This window comes from Falco punctatus (assembly GCF_963210335.1).
Source record: "Falco punctatus genome assembly, contig: scaffold_246, whole genome shotgun sequence".
In the NCBI taxonomy this organism is placed as follows: Eukaryota; Metazoa; Chordata; class Aves; order Falconiformes; family Falconidae; genus Falco; species Falco punctatus.
Genome location: NW_027660228.1, coordinates 1 through 26,416, shown reverse-complemented (window position 1 = coordinate 26,416; position 26,416 = coordinate 1). Strand labels below are relative to the sequence as shown.

Sequence of the window (26,416 nt, the reverse complement as noted above, 5' to 3'; positions counted from 1 at the left end):
TCCATCTCCAGCCCCAAGCCCATCTCCATCACCAGCCCATCTCCAGCCCCAAGCCCATCTCCATCACCAGCCCACCTCCATCTCCAGCCCCAAGCCCACCTCCATCACCAGCCCACCTCCATCTCCAGCCCCAAGCCCATCTCCATCACCAGCCCACCTCCATCTCCAGCCCCAAGCCCACCTCCATCACCAGCCCATCTCCATCTCCAAGCCCATCTCCATCACCAGCCCACCTCCATCTCCAGCCCCAAGCCCATCTCCATCACCAGCCCATCTCCATCTCCAAGCCCACCTCCATCACCAGCCCACCTCCATCTCCAAGCCCATCTCCATCACCAGCCCACCTCCATCTCCAGCCCCAAGCCCACCTCCATCACCAGCCCACCTCCATCTCCAGCCCCAAGCCCACCTCCATCACCAGCCCACCTCCATCTCCAGCCCCAAGCCCATCTCCATCACCAGCCCACCTCCATCTCCAAGCCCATCTCCATCACCAGCCCACCTCCATCTCCATCTCCAAGCCCACCTCCATCACCAGCCCATCTCCATCTCCAAGCCCACCTCCATCACCAGCCCACCTCCATCTCCAGCCCCAAGCCCATCTCCATCTCCAGCCCCAAGCCCATCTCCATCACCAGCCCACCTCCATCTCCAGCCCCAAGCCCATCTCCATCACCAGCCCACCTCCATCTCCAGCCCCAAGCCCATCTCCATCACCAGCCCATCTCCATCTCCAGCCCCAAGCCCACCTCCATCACCAGCCCACCTCCATCTCCAGCCCCAAGCCCATCTCCATCACCAGCCCACCTCCATCTCCAGCCCCAAGCCCATCTCCATCACCAGCCCACCTCCATCTCCAGCCCCAAGCCCACCTCCATCACCAGACCACCTCCATCTCCAGCCCCAAGCCCATCTCCATCACCAGCCCATCTCCATCTCCAGCCCCAAGCCCATCTCCATCACCAGCCCACCTCCATCTCCAAGCCCATCTCCATCACCAGCCCACCTCCATCTCCAGCCCCAAGCCCATCTCCATCACCAGCCCATCTCCAGCCCCAAGCCCATCTCCATCACCAGCCCATCTCCATCTCCAAGCCCATCTCCATCACCAGCCCACCTCCATCTCCAAGCCCATCTCCATCACCAAGCCCACCTCCATCTCCAGCCCCAAGCCCATCTCCATCACCAGCCCACCTCCATCTCCAGCCCCAAGCCCACCTCCATCACCAGCCCATCTCCATCTCCAAGCCCATCTCCATCTCCAGCCCCAAGCCCATCTCCATCACCAGCCCATCTCCATCTCCAGCCCCAAGCCCACCTCCATCACCAGCCCATCTCCATCTCCAAGCCCATCTCCATCACCAGCCCACCTCCATCTCCAGCCCCAAGCCCACCTCCATCACCAGCCCATCTCCAGCCCCAAGCCCACCTCCATCACCAGCCCACCTCCATCTCCAGCCCCAAGCCCATCTCCATCACCAGCCCATCTCCAGCCCCAAGCCCATCTCCATCACCAGCCCACCTCCATCTCCAGCCCCAAGCCCACCTCCATCACCAGCCCATCTCCAGCCCCAAGCCCACCTCCATCACCAGCCCACCTCCATCTCCAGCCCCAAGCCCATCTCCATCACCAGCCCATCTCCAGCCCCAAGCCCATCTCCATCACCAGCCCACCTCCATCTCTGGCCCCAAGCCCATCTCCATCACCAGCCCACCTCCATCTCCAGCCCCAAGCCCATCTCCATCACCAGCCCACCTCCATCTCCAGCCCCAAGCCCATCTCCATCACCAGCCCATCTCCATCTCCAGCCCCAAGCCCATCTCCATCACCAGCCCATCTCCAGCCCCAAGCCCATCTCCATCACCAGCCCACCTCCATCTCCAGCCCCAAGCCCACCTCCATCACCAGCCCACCTCCATCTCCAGCCCCAAGCCTATCTCCATCACCAGCCCACCTCCATCTCCAGCCCCAAGCCCATCTCCATCACCAGCCCACCTCCATCTCCAGCCCCAAGCCCATCTCCATCACCAGCCCATCTCCAGCCCCAAGCCCATCTCCATCACCAGCCCATCTCCATCTCCAAGCCCATCTCCATCACCAGCCCACCTCCATCTCCATCTCCAAGCCCACCTCCATCACCAGCCCATCTCCATCTCCAAGCCCACCTCCATCACCAGCCCACCTCCATCTCCAGCCCCAAGCCCATCTCCATCTCCAGCCCCAAGCCCATCTCCATCACCAGCCCACCTCCATCTCCAGCCCCAAGTCCATCTCCATCACCAGCCCACCTCCATCTCCAAGCCCACCTCCATCACCAGCCCACCTCCATCTCCAGCCCCAAGCCCATCTCCATCACCAGCCCACCTCCATCTCCAAGCCCCAAGCCCATCTCCATCACCAGCCCACCTCCATCTCCAAGCCCACCTCCATCACCAGCCCATCTCCATCTCCAGCCCCAAGCCCATCTCCATCACCAGCCCACCTCCATCTCTGGCCCCAAGCCCATCTCCATCACCAGCCCACCTCCATCTCCAGCCCCAAGCCCATCTCCATCACCAGCCCACCTCCATCTCTGGCCCCAAGCCCACCTCCATCACCAGCCCACCTCCATCTCCATCTCCAAGCCCATCTCCATCACCAGCCCATCTCCATCTCCAGCCCCAAGCCCATCTCCATCACCAGCCCACCTCCATCTCCAGCCCCAAGCCCATCTCCATCACCAGCCCATCTCCATCTCCAGCCCCAAGCCCATCTCCATCACCAGCCCATCTCCATCTCCAGCCCCAAGCCCATCTCCATCACCAGCCCATCTCCAGCCCCAAGCCCATCTCCATCACCAGCCCACCTCCATCTCCAGCCCCAAGCCCACCTCCATCACCAGCCCACCTCCATCTCCAGCCCCAAGCCCATCTCCATCACCAGCCCACCTCCATCTCCAGCCCCAAGCCCATCTCCATCACCAGCCCATCTCCATCTCCAAGCCCACCTCCATCACCAGCCCACCTCCATCTCCAAGCCCATCTCCATCACCAGCCCACCTCCATCTCCAGCCCCAAGCCCACCTCCATCACCAGCCCACCTCCATCTCCAGCCCCAAGCCCACCTCCATCACCAGCCCACCTCCATCTCCAGCCCCAAGCCCATCTCCATCACCAGCCCACCTCCATCTCCAAGCCCATCTCCATCACCAGCCCACCTCCATCTCCATCTCCAAGCCCACCTCCATCACCAGCCCATCTCCATCTCCAAGCCCACCTCCATCACCAGCCCACCTCCATCTCCAGCCCCAAGCCCATCTCCATCACCAGCCCACCTCCATCTCCAGCCCCAAGCCCATCTCCATCACCAGCCCACCTCCATCTCCAGCCCCAAGCCCATCTCCATCACCAGCCCATCTCCATCTCCAGCCCCAAGCCCACCTCCATCACCAGCCCACCTCCATCTCCAGCCCCAAGCCCATCTCCATCACCAGCCCACCTCCATCTCCAGCCCCAAGCCCATCTCCATCACCAGCCCACCTCCATCTCCAGCCCCAAGCCCATCTCCATCACCAGCCCACCTCCATCTCCAGCCCCAAGCCCATCTCCATCACCAGCCCATCTCCATCTCCAGCCCCAAGCCCATCTCCATCACCAGCCCACCTCCATCTCCAAGCCCATCTCCATCACCAGCCCACCTCCATCTCCAGCCCCAAGCCCATCTCCATCACCAGCCCACCTCCATCTCCAGCCCCAAGCCCACCTCCATCACCAGCCCACCTCCATCTCCAAGCCCATCTCCATCACCAGCCCATCTCCAGCCCCAAGCCCACCTCCATCACCAGCCCATCTCCATCTCCAAGCCCATCTCCATCACCAGCCCACCTCCATCTCCAGCCCCAAGCCCACCTCCATCACCAGCCCATCTCCAGCCCCAAGCCCACCTCCATCACCAGCCCACCTCCATCTCCAGCCCCAAGCCCATCTCCATCACCAGCCCACCTCCATCTCCAGCCCCAAGCCCATCTCCATCACCAGCCCACCTCCATCACCAGCCCACCTCCATCTCCAAGCCCATCTCCATCACCAGCCCACCTCCATCTCCAGCCCCAAGCCCATCTCCATCACCAGCCCACCTCCATCTCCAAGCCCCAAGCCCATCTCCATCACCAGCCCACCTCCATCTCCAAGCCCACCTCCATCACCAGCCCATCTCCATCTCCAGCCCCAAGCACATCTCCATCACCAGCCCACCTCCATCTCTGGCCCCAAGCCCACCTCCATCACCAGCCCACCTCCATCTCCATCTCCAAGCCCATCTCCATCACCAGCCCATCTCCATCTCCAGCCCCAAGCCCACCTCCATCACCAGCCCACCTCCATCTCCAAGCGCATCTCCATCACCAGCCCACCTCCATCTCCAGCCCCAAGCCCATCTCCATCACCAGCCCATCTCCAGCCCCAAGCCCATCTCCATCACCAGCCCATCTCCATCTCCAAGCCCATCTCCATCACCAGCCCACCTCCATCTCCATCTCCAAGCCCACCTCCATCACCAGCCCACCTCCATCTCCAAGCCCACCTCCATCACCAGCCCATCTCCATCTCCAGCCCCAAGCCCATCTCCATCACCAGCCCACCTCCATCTCCAAGCCCCAAGCCCATCTCCATCACCAGCCCACCTCCATCTCCAAGCCCACCTCCATCACCAGCCCATCTCCATCTCCAGCCCCAAGCACATCTCCATCACCAGCCCACCTCCATCTCTGGCCCCAAGCCCATCTCCATCACCAGCCCACCTCCATCTCCAAGCCCCAAGCCCATCTCCATCACCAGCCCACCTCCATCTCTGGCCCCAAGCCCATCTCCATCACCAGCCCATCTCCATCTCCAGCCCCAAGCCCATCTCCATCACCAGCCCACCTCCATCTCCGGCCCCAAGCCCATCTCCATCACCAGCCCACCTCCATCTCCAGCCCCAAGCCCATCTCCATCACCAGCCCACCTCCATCTCTGGCCCCAAGCCCACCTCCATCACCAGCCCACCTCCATCTCCATCTCCAAGCCCATCTCCATCTCCAGCCCATCTCCATCTCCAGCCCCAAGCCCATCTCCATCACCAGCCCACCTCCATCTCCAGCCCCAAGCCCATCTCCATCACCAGCCCATCTCCATCTCCAGCCCCAAGCCCATCTCCATCACCAGCCCATCTCCATCTCCAGCCCCAAGCCCATCTCCATCACCAGCCCATCTCCAGCCCCAAGCCCATCTCCATCACCAGCCCACCTCCATCTCCAGCCCCAAGCCCACCTCCATCACCAGCCCACCTCCATCTCCAGCCCCAAGCCCATCTCCATCACCAGCCCACCTCCAGCCCCAAGCCCATCTCCATCACCAGCCCATCTCCATCTCCAAGCCCACCTCCATCACCAGCCCACCTCCATCTCCAAGCCCATCTCCATCACCAGCCCACCTCCATCTCCAGCCCCAAGCCCACCTCCATCACCAGCCCACCTCCATCTCCAGCCCCAAGCCCACCTCCATCACCAGCCCACCTCCATCTCCAGCCCCAAGCCCATCTCCATCACCAGCCCACCTCCATCTCCAAGCCCATCTCCATCACCAGCCCACCTCCATCTCCATCTCCAAGCCCACCTCCATCACCAGCCCATCTCCATCTCCAAGCCCACCTCCATCACCAGCCCACCTCCATCTCCAGCCCCAAGCCCATCTCCATCTCCAGCCCCAAGCCCATCTCCATCACCAGCCCACCTCCATCTCCAGCCCCAAGCCCATCTCCATCACCAGCCCACCTCCATCTCCAGCCCCAAGCCCACCTCCATCACCAGACCACCTCCATCTCCAGCCCCAAGCCCATCTCCATCACCAGCCCATCTCCATCTCCAGCCCCAAGCCCATCTCCATCACCAGCCCACCTCCATCTCCAAGCCCATCTCCATCACCAGCCCACCTCCATCTCCAGCCCCAAGCCCATCTCCATCACCAGCCCACCTCCATCTCCAGCCCCAAGCCCACCTCCATCACCAGCCCACCTCCATCTCCAAGCCCATCTCCATCACCAGCCCATCTCCAGCCCCAAGCCCACCTCCATCACCAGCCCATCTCCATCTCCAAGCCCATCTCCATCACCAGCCCACCTCCATCTCCAGCCCCAAGCCCACCTCCATCACCAGCCCATCTCCAGCCCCAAGCCCACCTCCATCACCAGCCCACCTCCATCTCCAGCCCCAAGCCCATCTCCATCACCAGCCCACCTCCAGCCCCAAGCCCATCTCCATCACCAGCCCATCTCCATCTCCAAGCCCACCTCCATCACCAGCCCACCTCCATCTCCAAGCCCATCTCCATCACCAGCCCACCTCCATCTCCAGCCCCAAGCCCATCTCCATCACCAGCCCACCTCCATCTCCAAGCCCCAAGTCCATCTCCATCACCAGCCCACCTCCATCTCCAAGCCCACCTCCATCACCAGCCCATCTCCATCTCCAGCCCCAAGCACATCTCCATCACCAGCCCACCTCCATCTCCAGCCCCAAGCCCACCTCCATCACCAGCCCACCTCCATCTCCATCTCCAAGCCCATCTCCATCACCAGCCCATCTCCATCTCCAGCCCCAAGCCCATCTCCATCACCAGCCCACCTCCATCTCCAGCCCCAAGCCCATCTCCATCACCAGCCCATCTCCATCTCCAGCCCCAAGCCCATCTCCATCACCAGCCCATCTCCATCTCCAGCCCCAAGCCCATCTCCATCACCAGCCCATCTCCAGCCCCAAGCCCATCTCCATCACCAGCCCACCTCCATCTCCAGCCCCAAGCCCACCTCCATCACCAGCCCACCTCCATCTCCAGCCCCAAGCCCATCTCCATCACCAGCCCACCTCCATCTCCAGCCCCAAGCCCACCTCCATCACCAGCCCATCTCCATCTCCAAGCCCACCTCCATCACCAGCCCACCTCCATCTCCAAGCGCATCTCCATCACCAGCCCACCTCCATCTCCAGCCCCAAGCCCATCTCCATCACCAGCCCATCTCCAGCCCCAAGCCCATCTCCATCACCAGCCCATCTCCATCTCCAGCCCCAAGCACATCTCCATCACCAGCCCATCTCCATCTCCAAGCCCATCTCCATCACCAGCCCACCTCCATCTCCATCTCCAAGCCCACCTCCATCACCAGCCCATCTCCATCTCCAAGCCCACCTCCATCACCAGCCCACCTCCATCTCCAGCCCCAAGCCCACCTCCATCACCAGCCCACCTCCATCTCCAGCCCCAAGCCCATCTCCATCACCAGCCCACCTCCATCTCCATCTCCAAGCCCACCTCCATCACCAGCCCATCTCCATCTCCAAGCCCACCTCCATCACCAGCCCACCTCCATCTCCAGCCCCAAGCCCATCTCCATCTCCAGCCCCAAGCCCATCTCCATCACCAGCCCACCTCCATCTCCAGCCCCAAGCCCATCTCCACCACCAGCCCACCTCCATCTCCAGCCCCAAGCCCATCTCCATCACCAGCCCACCTCCATCTCCAGCCCCAAGCCCATCTCCACCACCAGCCCACCTCCATCTCCAGCCCCAAGCCCACCTCCATCACCAGCCCACCTCCATCTCCAGCCCCAAGCCCATCTCCATCACCAGCCCACCTCCATCTCCAAGCCCATCTCCATCACCAGCCCATCTCCAGCCCCAAGCCCACCTCCATCACCAGCCCATCTCCATCTCCAAGCCCATCTCCATCACCAGCCCACCTCCATCTCCAGCCCCAAGCCCACCTCCATCACCAGCCCATCTCCAGCCCCAAGCCCACCTCCATCACCAGCCCACCTCCATCTCCAGCCCCAAGCCCATCTCCATCACCAGCCCACCTCCATCTCCAGCCCCAAGCCCATCTCCATCACCAGCCCACCTCCATCTCCAGCCCCAAGCCCACCTCCATCACCAGCCCACCTCCATCTCCAAGCCCATCTCCATCACCAGCCCATCTCCAGCCCCAAGCCCACCTCCATCACCAGCCCACCTCCATCTCCAAGCCCATCTCCATCACCAGCCCACCTCCATCTCCAGCCCCAAGCCCATCTCCATCTCCAGCCCCAAGCCCATCTCCATCACCAGCCCATCTCCATCTCCAAGCCCATCTCCATCACCAGCCCACCTCCATCTCCAAGCCCATCTCCATCACCAGCCCACCTCCATCTCTAGCCCCAAGCCCATCTCCATCACCAGCCCACCTCCATCTCTAGCCCCAAGCCCATCTCCATCACCAGCCCACCTCCATCTCCAGCCCCAAGCCCATCTCCATCACCAGCCCGCCTCCATCTCCAGCCCCAAGCCCATCTCCACCACCAGCCCACCTCCATCTCCAGCCCCAAGCCCATCTCCATCACCAGCCCACCTCCATCACCAGCCCACCTCCATCTCCAAGCCCATCTCCATCACCAGCCCACCTCTATCTCCAGCCCCAAGCCCATCTCCATCTCCAGCCCCAAGCCCATCTCCATCACCAGCCCACCTCCAGCCCCAAGCCCACCTCCATCTCCAAGCCCATCTCCATCACCAGCCCATCTCCATCTCCAGCCCCAAGCCCACCTCCATCACCAGCCCACCTCCAGCCCCAAGCCCATCTCCATCACCAGCCCACCTCCATCTCCAAGCCCATCTCCATCACCAGCCCATCTCCATCTCCAGCCCCAAGCCCATCTCCATCACCAGCCCACCTCCAGCCCCAAGCCCACCTCCATCACCAGCCCACCTCCATCTCCAAGCCCATCTCCATCACCAGCCCATCTCCATCTCCAGCCCCAAGCCCATCTCCATCGCCAGCCCACCTCCATCTCCAGCCCCAAGCCCATCTCCATCACCAGCCCACCTCCATCTCCAGCCCCAAGCCCACCTCCATCACCAGCCCACCTCCATCTCCAAGCCCATCTCCATCACCAGCCCACCTCCATCTCCAGCCCCAAGCCCATCTCCATAACCACCTCAACTCCATCTCCAGTCCCAAGCCCATCATCATCATCCCATCGTGATCCCACCTCCATCTCCAGCCCCAAGCCCATCTCCATCATCATCCCATCGTGATCCCACCTCCATCTCCATCCCATTCCATCCCAGTCCCATCTCCATTCCTATCCCCATCCTCAACCCCATCCCATCTCCATCCCATCCCATCCTCACCCCCAACCCCATCCCATCCTCATCTCCATCTCCATCGTCTCCATCCCCACTTCCATCCCCATCCCAATCTCATCTCTGTCCCCACCTCATCACCATCTTCACCTCATTGTTGTCCCCATCCCTATCCCACCACCATCCCCACCCCTCATTGTCCCCACCCCATCCCCATCCCCATCACCCACCTGTTGAGGCCCCGCACCATGTAGGACTGGAGGTCAACAGAGCTGCAGGGGCAGAGAGGGGTGACCACGGGGACCCGCGGTGGTGGGAAGCCACCCCAGGTGAGACTGAGGGCCATCAGGGTGACACGTGGGGACACCACGGGGACAGGGGGGGACACAGCAGGGGGGACACAGGGTGGGATGAGGAGCTATCACAAGGATGTGGAGATGCCATGAGGATGTGGAGGTACCGTGGGGATGGGGGGGGGCGTCACGGGGGGGGGGACAGCGGGGTGGTTCCTGGGGGTCCTCACCTGTTGAGGTCACGGACGAGGTAGGGCTGGAGGTCAGCCGAGGGTCCCCGCAGCACCAGCCCCTTGGGGGGCAGCCGCTCCCCCTGGCTCGGCTGCCGCTGCAGGTGGGGGTTGCGCAGGGCCACGCTGATGTCCGTCAGCAGCCGGGGCAGTGGGCCCAGCTTCAGCAGGGCCTCCTGGGGGGGGGTGGGGGGGTGGTGGGGCAGGTCAGCCACGTGTCCCCACCCCACGCCCTGGCACCCCAGTAACCTCCCATGGTGGGACACAGTGGGGCTGGGACCCCATGACCTCCCCTGTGAGGGGCACAGGTAGGTGGGACCCCAATGAGCTCCTGTGGTGGGACATGGGTGGATGGGACTCCAGTGACCACCCTTGGGGTGACCCAGTGGTGGCTTCCCAATGACCTCCCATGGTGGGACACAGTGGGGCTGGGACCCCAGTGACCTCCCATGGTGGGACATGGGTGGATGGGACCCCACTGAGCTCCTGTGGTGGGACAGGGGTGGATGGGACTCCAGTGACCACCCTTGGGGTGACCCAGTGGTGGCTTCCCAATGACCTCCCGTGGTGGGACACAGTGGGGCTGGGACCCCAGTGACCTCCCATGGTGGGACATGGGTGGATGGGACGCCACTGAGCTCCTGTGGTGGGACATGGGTGGATGGGACTCCAGTGACCACCCTTGGGGTGACCCAGTGGTGGCTTCCCAATGACCTCCCATGGTGGGACACAGTGGGGCTGGGACCCCATGACCTCCCCTGTGAGGGGCACAGGTAGGTGGGACCCCAATGAGCTCCTGTGGTGGGACATGGGTGGATGGGACCCCAATGGCCACACCTGGGGGGCACCCAGTGACCCAGTGGTGGCTTCCCAATGACCTCCCATGGTGGGACACAGTGGGGCTGGGACCCCAGTGACCTCCCATGGTGGGACATGGGTGGATGGGACCCCAGTGACCTCCTTTTGGGGAACAGGGGTGCATAGGACCCCAAAATGCCCCTCCAGGGCCACCCAGATGTCCAGGGTCCCAAAACTAGGGAGAACCTAGGTGTCCAGGCCCCTGCCCATCACCCAGGAGAAGACCCAGGTGACCCTCCACCACGGGGGTCCCAGGTGATGGGGGTACCTTGCTGAGCTGGGACATGACCTCCCAGAGGAGGGCGTGCAGGGTGGAGAGCTCGCGGCCCAGGTCGATGTAGCCCTCGAAGCTGGTGCTGTTGGTGAGGGTGTCCAGGTTGGAGATCTCGTAGAGGAACTGCTGCATGCTGGTCCACTCCAGCTCCAGGAACTCGTTCATGAAGGCCATGTACTCCTCCTTGCTGCCAAACCTGTGGGCAGGAGCTCAGCAGGGTCTGCTCTGGCCCCTTCGATGGTTGTTGTCCCCCCCACCAGCCTTGCCCACCACCCTCCATCCTTTCTGTCCCTCCAGCTTCCAGGCATCCCTTCATAAAGCCACGTCTGGCCTTCACCCGGCCCTGCTCTCCATTTGTTCTCCATCCAGCTATCTACCAACCAACTCATCCACCCATCTTCCTTCCTTCTATCCATCCATCTTCCATCCACCCATGAATCCATCCATCATCCACCTAGCCATCTGCTGCTCCCTCCATCCACCACCTTACCCACTCAACTCGCTCATTTTCCACCCATCATCCATCAACGCATCCACCTTCTGATCATCTGTTTGTCTTCTCTGCTCACCCACCCGTAAACTCATCCGTTCGTCTACCAACTCATCCATCCATTTCCTATTCTTCCTCCTCTGTCCACCCATCAGTTCATCCCTCCATCTTCTGCCTATCCGTCCACTCATCCAACCATCTTCTGCCCATCATCCATCAACTCATCTGTCCATGATCTATCAACTCCCCCAGCCATCTCATCTCCACCTGTCCATTTTCCAACTCATCCATCTCTCAAGTCATCCACCCACCTTCCACCCACCATCCATCATCTCATCCATCCACCTTCCATCCATCATCTCATCCATCCACCTTCCATCCATCATCTCATCCATCCACCTTCCATCCATCATCTCATCCATCTACCTTCAGTCCATCTGTCCATCAAACCATCCATCCATCTTCTGTCCATCTGTCCATCTTCGGTCCATCCATCCATTCACTCTCCATCCACCCATGAACGCACCCATAGACCTACGGATCCACCTTCCCTCCACCATCCCTCCATCCTCCTCCCTGCCCACCTGCGTCCCCCACCACCCTCCTCCCATCCCTCCCTCCACCTGAGCACCGTCACCCCCTCCCCCAACCTTCTCCCCTCCACGCTGGGCGCTCACTTGGTGAAGTTGGCCAGGTTCTGGATGACCTTGGCGATGAGGGTGAGGGTACGGGCGGTCTGCTCGTCAGGGTACTCCTGCATGAGGCCGAAGAGGCTGGGGGACATCACGGCAGGGCAGAGGAACCGCAGGAAGAGCGAGGCGCTGATCAACCGGTCGGCGATGTCCTCGCGACCCCGCTCGGCGCATCGCAGCCGCCACGAGGCGAAGACCTCCTTCAGCTCCCGTGGGAACACGCTGGGGGGTGGTGGGACACACACAAGACAGTCAGGGACCTGTGGTGGGGACATGTGGGGGGATGTCCCCAGCCCCAAGGACTCACCAGTGCGAGTTGACCACCTTGCAGAGGGCGAGCTCGCAGCACATGCGGAGGTTGGCCTGGTGGTCGGCCAAGGTGGAGGCCGAGCACTTCATGGGGTCGACCTCGCAGTTCTCCTCCGACTCGTACAGCGCCCGGATGAACTCGCCTGGGTGAGGACGGGGACGTCAGAGGGGACCGGGGATCCCCCACCACTGTCCCACAGCCAAGTCAACCCAACGGGGACATGGCCGTGAGAAGGGAACCACCCAACCATCTCATCCTCAGGCCACTGAAGACCTGGAAGTGGACGGGGGTTGGGGACCACCCAACTGTCCCACAGCCAGACCACCTCAATGGAGACATGGCCATGAGAAGGGACCACCCAACCATCCCCTGGTCATGCCAACAGGGACATGATCAGAAGAAAGGACCACCCAACCATTGCATGACCATAACCATGGGCCCACAGCCATGAGAAGAGACCACCTAACTGTCCTAAGGCCACAGGAAGGGACCACCCAACATCACATGGCCATACCCATGAGGATCTGGCTATGGGCAAGGACTGGGGACCACCCAACTGCACCCTAATGGGGACATGACCATGAGAAGGGACCACCCAACCACCCCATGGCCATGCCCATGAGGATCTGGCTATGGGCAGGGACTGGGGACCACCCAACTGCACCCTAATGGGGACATGACCATGAGAAGGGACCACCCAACCACCCCATGGCCATGCCCATGAGGATCTGGCTATGGGCAGGGACTGGGGACCACCCAACTGCACCCTAATGGGGACATGACCATGAGAAGGGACCACCCAACCACCCCATGGCCATGCCAAAGGGGACATGACCACATGTGGGGACCACCCACCATCCTACAACCATACTGATGGGGTCCTGGCCATGACAGGGACCCCTGGCCATGACGGGGACCCCCCAGTTCTGGTGGAGCTTACCAATGGCATCCTTGAGGTATTTCTGGCCGATGAGTTTCAGGTACTCCTCTATGGCTTTCGTGGCGAGGGTGTTTTCCCGGAAGATCAGGTGCTCCCGGTCCATGAAGCGATCCACCTCCGTCATGGCCATGTCCGACAGGAAGTCCTGTCCACGGCCGTCAGGGCAGCCCAGCGCCCGCCTGCAGCCCAGCCAGGCTGGCCCAGCCCACCCTCCATGCCTCCGAGTGTCCTGCTTCCATCTTCTGTCCATCCGTCCATCCATCCATCCATCCATCCATCCATCCATCCACCCATCCACCCATCCATCCATCCACCCATCCATCCATCCACCCATCCATCCATCCATCCACCCATCCACCCATCCATCCATCCACCCATCCATCCCTCCATCCATCCATCCACCCATCCACCCATCCACCCATCCATCCATCCATCCATCCACCCATCCATCCATCCATCCATCCATCCATCCATCCATCCATCCATCCTCTCTGTTCTCCATCCATCCATCTTGCTTCCACACATCCATCCTTCATCCATTCTCCATCCATCCATCCATTCTCTCTCCCTCCCTCCACCACCCATCCTTCATCCATCCATCCATTCATCCATCTTCCATCCATCCATCCATCCATCTTCCATCTATCCATCTTCCATCCATCTTTATCCATCCATCCTCTATCCATCTTCCATCCATCCATCTTCCAGCTATCCATCCTTCATCCATTATCCATTGATCCATCCATTCTCCCTCCCTCCACCACCCATCCTTCTTCCCTCCATCCTCCATCCTGCATCCATCCATCCATCCATCCATCTTCCATCATCCATCCATCCATCCATCCATCTTCCATCATCCATCCATCCTCTACCCAACCATCCTCTCTCCATTCTCCATCTATCCATCCATCCATCCATCCATCCATCCATCCTTCATCCATTATCCATCCATCCATTCTCCCTCTCTTCACCACCCATCCTTCATCCCTCCATCCTCCATCCATCCATCCATCCATCCATCCATCCATCCATCCATTATCCATCCATCCTTCATCCATTATCCATCCATCCATTCTCCCTCTCTTCACCACCCATCCTTCATCCCTCCATCCTCCATCCATCCATCCATCCATCCATCCATCCCATCCATCCTCTCTTCGTTCTCCATCCATCCATCTTCCATCCATCCATCCTTCATCCATCCTCCATCCATCCATCCATCCATCCATTCTCCCTCCCTTACCACCCATCCTTCATCCCTTCATCCTCCATCCTCCATCCATCCATTCATCCCTCCATCCCATCCATCCTCTCTCCGTTCTCCATCCATCCATCTTGCATCCATCCATCCATCCATTCCATCCATCTTGCATCCATCCATCCATCCATCCATCCATCCAACCATTCATCCATCCTTCATCCATTATCCATCCATCCATCCATCCATCCATCCATCCATTCTCTCTCTCTTCACCACCCATCCTTCATCCCTTCATCCTCCATCCTCCATCCATCCATCCATCCTCTACCCATCCATCCTCTCTCCATTCTCCACCCATCCATCCAACCATCCATCCATCCATCCATCCACCATCCATCCATCCATCCATCCATCCATCTCCATCCATTATCCTCCTTCCATTCCTCCCTCAACCCACCCTCCACCCCTCCATCCCTCCATCCTCAATCCTCCACCCCTCCCCACCCCCCAGCCCCCCCCCACCTTAGCCTTGCCGGTGCTCTGCAAGATGTGCACCAACGCGCAGGCCACCTCCTCCTTGCTCTTGACGCTGAGCACGGGCTCCAGGACGGCGCAAAGCATCCGGTAATTATTGGTGACGTACTCGGCGAACTCCTTGTAGAGCTCCATGGGGAGGATGCTCATGGTCTGGAAGCGACTCTTGACGCGGAGCGCCGGACAACCCGCCTTGCTCTTGCTGCCGCTGGGTTGACTGAGCGGGTACCACTGCTCGGCGAAGTGCCGCCCGGTGACGCTGGCGATGGGGATGCTCACCATCCCCACGTAGTTACTCTTGTCCTTCTTGCGTTTCTTGTCCGTGTCCTTGTAGAGGTGCAGGCGGATGGTGCGGACGGCCGGCAGGTTGTTGAACTCAAAATGTTCTCCCCAGAAGACGTTGTCGGTGCGCGCCTTGCTGGTGGTGCGGGCGTAGAGCATGTCGTCCAGGCAGAGCTCGCAGTAGTAGCGTTTCTTGGGGGGAAGGTCTCGCGCCTCGATCACCCACAGCTTCAGGACGTTGTCCACCCGCCGGCTGTTGTCCTGAGGAGGGGTGGGAGGGAGGAGGGAGGTCAGCAGGGGACGTGGGGACAGCGTGGGGTGAGGATATCTGGGAGGGGGAGAGGCCAGGGTGGTGGGACAGATCAGGGGGAGCCAGGGGTGGGGGTAGATGGGGACAGTGACTCTGGGGCAGGGGGACACCAGGGGGAAACCCCAGCTGAGAGTGGCCACCGGGACCAGTGACCCCAAGGGCCAGGGTGAGCCCTGGGGACATCACCACCAGCAACCACCTCCACTGCCACCAGTGGGCCATCTCCACCCCCACCAGATGACCACTTCGTCCCCACCAGTTGACCATCCCCACCTGTTGACCATCCCATTTCCACCCGTCAAGCATCCCATCACTACATCACTACCAGTTGACCATCTCCGGCCCTACCACCGACCATCCCCACCAGCTGACCATCTCCATAGCCACCAACTGACCATCCCCACCCATACCAGTTGACCATCAGCATCCCCACCAATTGACCATTCCCACCAGCTGACCATCCCCATCCCCACCAGTTGACCATCCCCATCCTCACCAGTAGACCGTCCCCACCCATACCAGTTGGCCACCAACATCCCCACCAGCTGACCATCTCCACCCCCACCAATTGACCATCCCCATCCATTCCAGTTCACCATCAACATCCCCATCCATTGACCATCCCCATCCATTCCAGTTGACCATCAGCATCCCCACCAGCTGACTATCCCCACCCATACCCATTGACCATCCCCACCAACTGACCATCCCCATCCATTCCAGTTGACCATCAACACCCCCTACCAGTTGACCATCCTCACCAGTAGACCATCCCCACCCCCACCAGCTGATCATCCCATCCCCACCAGTAGACCATCCCCACCCATACCCGTTGACCATCCCCACCAACTGACCATCCCCACCCCCACCACTAGACCATCCCCACCCATACCCGTTGACCATCCTCATCCCCACCAGTTGATCATCCCATCCCCACCACTAGACCATCCCCACCCGTACCCATTGACCATCCCCACCAATTGACCATCCCCATCCATTCCAGTTGACCACCAACACCCCCTACCAGTTGACCATCTTCACCAGTAGACCATCCCCACCCCCACCAGCTGATCATCCCATCCCCACCACTAGACCATCAACACCCATACCCATTGACCATCCCCACCAACTGACCATCCCCATCCATTCCAGTTGACCACCAACACCCCCTACCACTTGACCATCCTCACCAGTAGACCATCCCCACCCCCACCAACTGATCATCCCATCCCCACCACTAGACCATCCCCACCCATACCCATTGACCATCCCCACCAGTTGACCATCCCCACCCCCACCACTAGACCATCCCCACCCATACCCGTTGACCATCCTCATCCCCACCAGTTGATCATCCCATCCCCACCACTAGACCATCCCCACCCATACCCGTTGACCATCCCCACCAGTTGACTATCCCCATCCATTCCAGTTGACCATCAACACCCCCTACCAGTTGACCATCCTCACCAGTAGATCATCCCCACCCCCACCAGCTGATCATCCCATCCCCACCAGTAGACCATCCCCACCCATACCCGTTGACCATCCCCACCAACTGACCATCCCCATCCATTCCAGTTGACCACCAACACCCCCTACCACTTGACCATCCCCACCAGTTGATCATCCCATCCCCACCACTAGACCATCCCCACCCATACCCGTTGACCATCCTCATCCCCACCAGTTGACCATCCCCACCCATACCCGTTGACCACCCTCATCCCCGCCAGTTGATCATCCCATCCCCACCACTAGACCATCCCCACCCGTACCCATTGACCATCCCCACCAATTGACCATCCCCATCCATTCCAGTTGACCACCAACACCCCCTACCAGTTGACCATCCCCACCCATACCCGTTGACCATCCCCACCAACTGACCATCCCCATCCATTCCAGTTGACCACCAACACCCCCTACCACTTGACCATCCCTACCAGTTGACCACCCCCACCAGTTGACCCCACCGCCATCCCCCCCCTCACCTTGTTGGGCTTCACCGCCCTCTGCAGATTCTCGATCCACTTGTCCCTCTCAGCAGCCGAGCGGCAGGCAAAGCACTTGGTCCCCGAGGCCGTGGTCACCTAGGGATGACGCGCCACCGTCACAACCGCCCCCCCCCCCCCCCCAACCACGCCCGATGGCCAACGGGGAGGCAACGAGGAGGTCGGGCTCCTACCTCGAAGCAGAATTCCTGGCCCAGGATGCTGCTGTGGACGGCCTTGATGATGGAGTCCTCATCCAGGTTGAGCTCCAGCGCCTCGGCCGCGCTGCTGGGGCTCAGCAGCGACTCGTGGGAATGCGACTCCTTGAAGCTCTGCATCAGCCGGGCCCTGCAGGGACGGTGGGGGGGGGGATGCTCGGGGGGGGGGTTGGTGGCAAGGGGGAGGGGGCGTGGGGGGGGGGGGGGAGTTGGGGAGGTGCCCAGGGCGGTGGTGGTGGTGGTGGTGGTGGTGGTGGTGGCATGCGAGCGGGGGGTGACCGTGGCGGTGAGGGGGGTGGGGGGTACCTGGGGCATCCGCGCGGGACCTGGGGACGCGTCCGCGGCACCGGGACGGACAGAGAGAGACAGAGTCAGGGCGGGGGGGAGGGGGGGGGGACGACGACGACGGGGGGACACACACGGAGGGGGGGGGGGACACCCGGGAGCGACCCCCATCCCCCAAACCCCCAGCGTCACCTCCCCATGGGGACCCCCACCCCCCACCGAAAAGGACCCCGGGGGAGACCCTGCTCAGCACCTCCAGCCCCATGGGGAGACCAACGGGGGGCGGGAGGCATCCAGGCGCCCCCACCCCAAAAAAGGGGGACCCCGGTGCCCAGACACCCCTTGAACAGAGGGGACCCAGGCATCTGGGGACCCCCACCCCAAAAAAGGGGGACCTGTGCGTCCAGCCCCCTCAAAAAAGGGACCCAGCCACCTGGCCCCCCCCAAAATGGGGACCCAGGCACCCAGCCCCCCCACAAGAGGGGGATCCAGCCATCTCCCCCCCCCCCCCCCCCAGAACAGAGACCCAGTCACTTAGCCCCCCCAAAATGGGGATTCAGCCATCCAGCCCCCCCAAAACAGGAACCCAGCCATCTGGACCCCCCCAAAACAGAGACACAGTCATTTGGCCCCCCCAAAACGGGGACCCAGCCATCTGCCCCCCCCACAAGAGGGGGACCCACATCTGGCCCCCCCAAAACAGGTAAATGGGCATCCAGCCCCCCCAAACGGGGACCCAGCCATCCAGCCCCCCCCGAAAAAAGGGGGGCCCAGCCATCCAGCCCCCCCAAAACGGGGACCCAGCCATCCAGCCCCCCCAAATTGGGGGCTCAGCCATCCAGCCCCCCAAAACGGGGACCCAGCCATCCAGCCCCCCCAAATTGGGGGCTCAGCCATCCAGCCCCCCAAAATGGGGACCCAGCCATACAGCCCCCCCAAAACAGGTACCTAGGCATCTAACTCCCCTAAATTGGGGCCCAGCCATCCAGCCCCCCCAAAACGGGGACCCAGCCATCCAGCCCCCCCAAACTGGGGGCTCAGCCATCCAGCCCCCCAAAAGAGGGGGACCCAGCCATCCAGCCCCCCCAGATTGGGGTCCCAGCCATACAGCCCCCCCAAAACAGGTACTTGGGCATCCAGCCCCCCAAAACAGGTAAATGGGCATCCAGCCCCCCCAAATTGGGGACCCAGCCATCCAGCCCCCCCAAATTGGGGACCCAGCCATCCAGCCCCCCCAAAACGGGGACCCAGCCATCCAGCCCCCCCAAATTGGGGGCTCAGCCATCCAGCCCCCCAAAATGGGGACCCAGCCATACAGCCCCCCCAAAACAGGTACCTAGGCATCTAACTCCCCTAAATTGGGGCCCAGCCATCCAGCCCCCCCAAAACGGGGACCCAGCCATCCAGCCCCCCCAAACTGGGGGCTCAGCCATCCAGCCCCCCAAAAGAGGGGGACCCAGCCATCCAGCCCCCCCAAATTGGGGTCCCAGCCATACAGCCCCCCCAAAACAGGTAAATGGGCATCCAGCCCCCCCAAATTGGGGTCCCAGCCATACAGCCCCCCCAAAACGGGGACCCAGCCATCCAGCCCCCCCAAATTGGGGGCTCAGCCATCCAGCCCCCCAAAACGGGGACCCAGCCATCCAGCCCCCCCAAATTGGGGGCTCAGCCATCCAGCCCCCCAAAAGAGGGGGGCCCAGCCATCCAGCCCCCAAAATGGGGACCCAGCTCCAGTCCCCCCAAACTGGGGGTCCAGCCATCTGTCCCCCGCAAAACAGGTACCTGGGCATCCAGCCCCCCAAAATTCGGGGTCCAGCCATCCAGCCCCCCAAAACGGGGACCCAGCCATCCAGCCCCCCCAAATTGGGGGCTCAGCCATCCAGCCCCCCAAAAGAGGGGGACCCAGCCATCCAGCCCCCCAAATTGGGGTCCCAGCCATACAGCCCCCCCAAAACAGGTACTTGGGCATCCAGCCCCCCCAAAACGGGGACCCAGCCATCCAGCCCCCCCAAATTGGGGACCCAGACATCCAGCCCCCCCCAAACGGGGACCCAGCCATCCAGCCCCCCCAAATTGGGGGCTCAGCCATCCAGCCCCCCAAAACGGGGACCCAGCCATCCAGCCCCCCCAAATTGGGGGCTCAGCCATCCAGCCCCCCAAAACAGGTACCTGGGCATCTAACTCCCCTAAATTGGGGGCCCAGCCATCCAGCCCCCCAAAACAGGTACCTGGGCATCCAGCCCCCCAAAATTCGGGGTCCAGCCATCCGGCCCCCCACAAGAGGGGGACGCAGCCCTCCACCCCCCACCCCCCCGGCAGCTGGTGCAGGTGAGCCGCCCCCGGGTGCTATATTTAGCTCCGGGGCTACGTCAGCAGCGTCCCCATCCTCGTCCTCATCCCTGTCCCCGCGGCCACCGCTCCCGGCTGCCGTCACTGTCACTGTGTCACCGGCACCAGCGTGGCGGGGGCAGCGGGGCTAAAAATACCCTGGCGAGCAGGCACCCCCCTCCCTGGGGGGACAAGGGACACCCCCACCATCACCAGGGGACATCCCAAGGGACCCCCTCCCTCCTCAGGGCATCCCCCTGAGGCTGGGGACAAGGGACATCCCTCCAGGGGACATCCCAAGGGACCCCCTCCCTCCCCAAAGCATCCACCCGTGGCTGGGGACAAGGGACATCCCTGGGGATGGGGACCCCCTGGAGACCAGCTCCTGGTGACAAGGGACATCCCTGGGGCGAGGGACCCCCTGGAGACCAGCTCCTGGTGACAAGGGACATCCTTGGGGACAGGAGCCCTCATCCCCCTGGGGACCAGCTCCTGGTGACAAGGGACATCCCTGGGGATGTGGGACCCCCTGGGGACCAGCTCCTGGTGACAAGGGACATCCCTGGGGACGGGGGACGCCCTGGGGACCAGCTCCTGGTGACAAGGGACGTCCCTTGGCTCAAGGGAGACCCTGAGGGCAAGGGACCCTCTTGGGTGACCATCTCCCCAGGGACAAGGGACATCCAAAGGGGACACTAAGGACATGGGACACATCCCCCCCCACCCCGGGACAGGGGACCGTACCCCATCGCAGCTCCGGTGACGGTGACAATGACACTGGGCTGGGTGCCAGGCCGGATCCTGCACCCGGCTCCCACCCACTGGCTCCAGCTATAAACGGTGCTGGTGCCACCTGCCACCTGCCCGGCCACCCGGTCCCCAACGTGTCCCCAAAGCAAGGGGGGACAACATGACAGGGAGCTGCCCTGCAGGGCGGGGGGGACCTGCCCCACATGGGGACAGTGGGGACACTGGGGACCTGATCCACATGGGGACAGTGGGGACCTGTCACACATGGGGACAGTGGGGACAGTGGGGACCTGCCCCACATGGGGACAGTGGGGACCTGTCACACATGGGGACAGTGGGGACACTGGGGACCTGATCCACATGGGGACACTGGGGACCTGATCCCCTGCCACACATGGGGACAGTGGGGACCTGTCACACATGGGGACAGTGGGGACACTGGGGACCTGCCACACATGGGGACAGTGGGGACCTGTCACACATGGGGACAGTGGGGACCTGCCCCACATGGGGACAGTGGGGACACTGGGGACCTGTCACACATGGGGACACTGGGGACCTGCCCCACATGGGGACAGTGGGGACCTGTCACACATGGGGACACTGGGGACCTGCCCCACATGGGGACAGTGGGGACACTGGGGACCTGCCACACATGGGGACCACGGGGACACTGGGGACCTGTCACACATGGGGGCAGTGGGGACCTGTCACACATGGGGACACTGGGGACCTGTCACACATGGGGACAGTGGGGACCTGTCACACATGGGGGCAGTGGGGACACTGGGGACCTGATCCACATGGGGACCACGGGGACACTGGGGACCTGTCACACATGGGGGCAGTGGGGACACTGGGGACCTGTCACACATGGGGGCAGTGGGGACCTGTCACACATGGGGACACTGGGGACACTGGGGACCTGTCACACATGGGGGCAGTAGGGACACTGGGGACCTGCCACACATGGGGACAGTGGGGACCTGTCACACATGGGGACCACGGGGACACTGGGGACCTGTCACACATGGGGACAGTGGGGACCTGTCACACATGGGGACCACGGGGACACTGGGGACCTGTCACACATGGGGACAGTGGGGACCTGTCACACATGGGGACACTGGGGACGTGTCCCACATGGGGACAACGGGGACACTAAGGACCAGCCCCACATGGAGACAGTGGGGACGTGGACCACATAGGGACAGTGGGGACACTGGGGACCTGTCCCAGTGGGGATGGGGACAGTGGGGACCTGCCTCACATGGGGACAAAGGGGACACTGGGGACCTGCCCCACATGGGGACGGTGGGGGACACTGGGGACCTGCCACACATGGGGACACCAGGGACTTGTCCCACTGGGAATGGGGACAATGGGGTCTGACCCACATGGGGACACTGGGGACCTGCTCCACATGGGGACAATGGGGACACTGGGGACCTGCCCCACATGAGGACAGTGGGGACGTGTCCCACATGGGGACGTGGGGGACAGGGGGGACACTGGGGTCCTGCCCCACATGGGGGATTGTCCCTGTGTCCGGCTGGGGGACACTTGGACCGGCCACCCCCACACTCAGCCTGGGGACATTCAGGGAACGGGGACGGTCCCTGTGCCCAGCTTGGGGACAGGAGGGAGCAGGTCTGTCCCCACACCTGACCCAGTGTCACCGGGGCAGCAGGACTGTCCCTATGTCCACCCTGGTGCCACCTGGACAGGATTGTCCCCACACCTGACCCAGTGTCACTGAGGCAGCAGGACTGTCCCCATGTCCACCCTGGTGTCACCTGGCCAGGATTGTCCCCATCTCCACCCTGGTCCCACCTGGGTAGGATTGTCCCCATCTCCATCCCGGTGTCACCTGGCCAGGACTGTCCCCATCCCCACCCCGGTGCCACCTGGGCAGGATTGTCCCCATCTCCACCCCGGTGCCACCTGGGCAGGATTGTCCCCATGTCCATCCTGGTGTCACCTGGCCAGGACTGTCCCCATCTCCACCCCGGTGCCACCTGGGCAGGATTGTCCCCATCTCCACCCCGGTGCCACCTGGCCAGGACTGTCCCCATCTCCACCCTGGTGCCACCTGGGCAGGATTGTCCCCATGTCCACCCTGGTGCCACCTGGGCAGGATTGTCCCCATGTCCATCCTGGTGTCACCTGGGCAGGATTGTCCCCATCTCCACCCCGGTGCCACCTGGGCAGGATTGTCCCCATGTCCATCCTGGTGTCACCTGGCCAGGACTGTCCCCATCCCCACCCCGGTGCCACCTGGGCAGGATTGTCCCCATGTCCATCCTGGTGTCACCTGGGCAGGATTGTCCCCATCTCCACCCCGGTGCCACCTAGCTCCCCCGCCTCCCGCCCCCCCCCGCCCCCGCGCCCAGCCATCTGCCCCCACGACCACCCCCAGGGCTGTCCCTGAGGTGTCCCCCCGGGTGTCCCCGCGGTGTCCCCGCGTGTCCCCACCTGTCGTGGTCGGCGCTGCGGAAGCGGGGCAGGATCTGGCGGAAGCTGCTGGTGCGGTCGAGCTTGGGCTGGCTCTTGGTGCGCTTGATGGAGCTCTTCAGGCGGCGGCTCAGGAAGCCTTGCTGGGGTACAGGCGGCTGAGGGGGGGGCGGGGGGGCGCGGGGGGGGGCGGGGGGGCCGGGGGGAACCGGGGGGGAGGGGGGGAGGGGTGTGGTAGGATGTGACCACGGCGACGGGTAGCGTAGGACCGGGGTTACCGTGGTGATGGGGACCGTAAGGCCGGGGTCACCATCGTGGTGGGTACCATAAGGCCAGGGTTACCATGGCGACGGGTAAGCTAGGACCGGGGTTACCATGGTGATGGGGACATATGGCCAGGGTCACTATGGTGATGGGTACCATAAGACCGGGGTTACCATGGTGATGGGTACCATAAGACTGGGGTTACCATGGTGATGGGTACCATAAGACCGGGGTTACCATGGTGATGGGGACCATAAGACCGGGGTTACCATGGTGATGGGGACCATATGGCCGGGGTTACCACGGTGATGGGTAGTTAGGACCGGGGTTACCACGGTGATGGGTACCATAAGACTGGGGTTACCATGGTGATGGGTACCATAAAACCGGGGTTACCATGGCGATGGGTAATAGAGGACCAGGGTCACCATGGTGATGGGTAGTTAGGACCGGGGTTACCACGGTGATGGGTACCATAAAACCAGGGTTACCATGGCGATGGGTAATATAGGACCAGGGTCACCATGGTGATGGGTAGTTAGGACCGGGGTTACCACGGTGATGGGTACCATAAAACCAGGGTTACCATGGCGATGGGCAATATAGGACTAGGGTTACCACGGTGATGGGTAATATAGGACCAGGGTTACCATGGTGATGGGTAACACAGGACCGGGGTTACCGTGGCAACGGGTAGTTAGGGCTGGGGTTATTACGGTGATGGGTAACACAGGACCAGGGTTACCGTGGCAATGGGTAGTTAGGGCCAGGGTTACCACGGTGATGGGTAGCATAGGACCAAGGGTTACCATGGCAACAGATGGGGGGGGGCATGGGGATGTGGGATGCGGGTAACCATGGTAACACGCATGTGCAGGAGCCAGGGGACCACGGTGACACAGGGACAGGGTCACTGGGTGGGCAGGACCGGAGTAACCATGGCAACAGGCATGGGCAGGCCCACGGTAACCATGGCAACAAGGATGTGCAGGCCCAAGGTAACCGCGGCGGCATGCAGGCCCACAGTAACCATGGCAACAGGCATGTGCGTGGCCACGGCGATGACGGTGACGCGTGCGTGGGCGGGCGGGGGGGGGGCTGGGTAACCATGGCAACGTGTGTAGGTCACCATGGCAACGTACACATGCAGGACCGCGGTCACACACGTGTGAGTAGCCAGGGTAACCGCGAGAACACGCGTGTGCAGGGCAGCGGTAACCACGGAGACACAGGTGCGGGGTACCCATGGCAACACGCGCGTGTGCAGGAGCGCGTGCATGACCCAGGCCAGGCGTGTGCACGAGACGGGGTAACCATGGCGACAGGCGTGTGCAGGACCACAGTAACCACGACGCACGCAGGATGGTGTCACCACGGCAACGTATGCGTGCAGGGCGGCGTAACCACGGCAACATACATGTGCAGGGCGGCATCACCACGGCGCATGCGGGGAGCGGGGTAACTACGGCCACACACGTGTGTGGGTAACCATGACAACAGGCGTGTGCAAACCCACGGTTACCGTGGCAACAAGCATGCACAGGACCGGCCCACCCACGTCCGTCCGCGCAGACCTGGGGTGACCGCGGCTACAGGCGTGCGCGGGGCCGCGGCGACAAGCGTGTTGAGGATGAGGGTAACCATGGCGACAGGCGTGTGTGGGAGGGGTAACCGTGGCGACAGGCGTGTGCTCACCGAGGGCCGGAAGGGGGGGGCAGGTGGGGCGTCCATGTTGATGCTGTACTGCTTCCCCCCGGGGACGCTCTTCCTGCGGGAGCGGCCGCCGTGGTAATCTGGGGGGGGGGGGGGAATTGGGGGGTGGGGGGGGTTGGGGAGTGGGGGAGGGGGGACAGGAGCCTGAGGGGACAGCGGGGACACACACACACAGGGGGGACCCCCCCATCCCCCCCCCCATCCCCAAGCGGTGTGGGGTTACGGAAGGGGGGACCCAGGTGTCTTGGGGTGGGGGGAGGGGAGGGGGGCGCATAAATCATTGGGGGGGGGGCGCCCCCAGGTGGGCAGGGGGAATTTGGGGGGACACAGGTGGTCTAGGGGGGACACTAGTAGTCTGGGGGGGGAAGGGGAAGGGGGGACCCAGGTGGCCTGAGGGGAGGGGAAGGGGGGGACCCAGGTGGCCTGGGAGAATTTGGGGGGACCTTGGGGGGGGGGTACGGGGGACCCAGGTGTCCTGGGGGGGCCACGGGGTCACCCCAGTGTCAGGGAGGGCCTTGGGGGTCCCCCTCCCTCCCCGCCCCACCCCCCACCTCCCGGCAGCCCCCGGGGTCCCATCGCCCCCTCCCCCATCCCTCTGCCCCTCCCTCTGTCCCTCCCCCCCATCACCGACGTCACCCCCGTGTCGTGTGTGTCGTCCCCCCCCAAAAAAAAAAAAAAAAAAAAAAAACACAGGGACATCCCTGTGCTCCTGGGGTCCCCCAAACTCTGACACCCCCCCCCAAATCCCCTTAGCCCTGTCCCCTGGAGACCCCAAATCTGCGCCGCCCCCCCCCCAACTCTTCCCCCCCCCCCCCAAATCCCCTTAACCCTGTCCCCTGGGGACCCCAAATCTGCCCCCCCATCT

The 26,416-nt window shown here is 62.5% G+C and overlaps 1 protein-coding gene across 1 annotated transcript in view; it reads right to left on the bottom strand.

The window, feature by feature from the left end:
• Positions 1-18,084, bottom strand: part of SYNGAP1 (synaptic Ras GTPase activating protein 1) — a 38,907-nt gene extending 20,823 nt beyond the window's left edge. The window contains 10 exon segments of the mRNA XM_080411593.1: positions 9,362-9,403; positions 9,655-9,830; positions 10,781-10,982; positions 11,954-12,190; positions 12,276-12,420; positions 13,219-13,363; positions 14,942-15,496; positions 17,540-17,638; positions 17,734-17,887; positions 18,064-18,084. Of these exon segments, the coding sequence (XP_080267719.1) occupies positions 9,362-9,403; positions 9,655-9,830; positions 10,781-10,982; positions 11,954-12,190; positions 12,276-12,420; positions 13,219-13,363; positions 14,942-15,496; positions 17,540-17,638; positions 17,734-17,877 (1,745 nt within the window). The 5' untranslated portion in view covers positions 17,878-17,887; positions 18,064-18,084.
• Between the last annotated feature and the right edge of the window lie 8,332 nt (positions 18,085-26,416).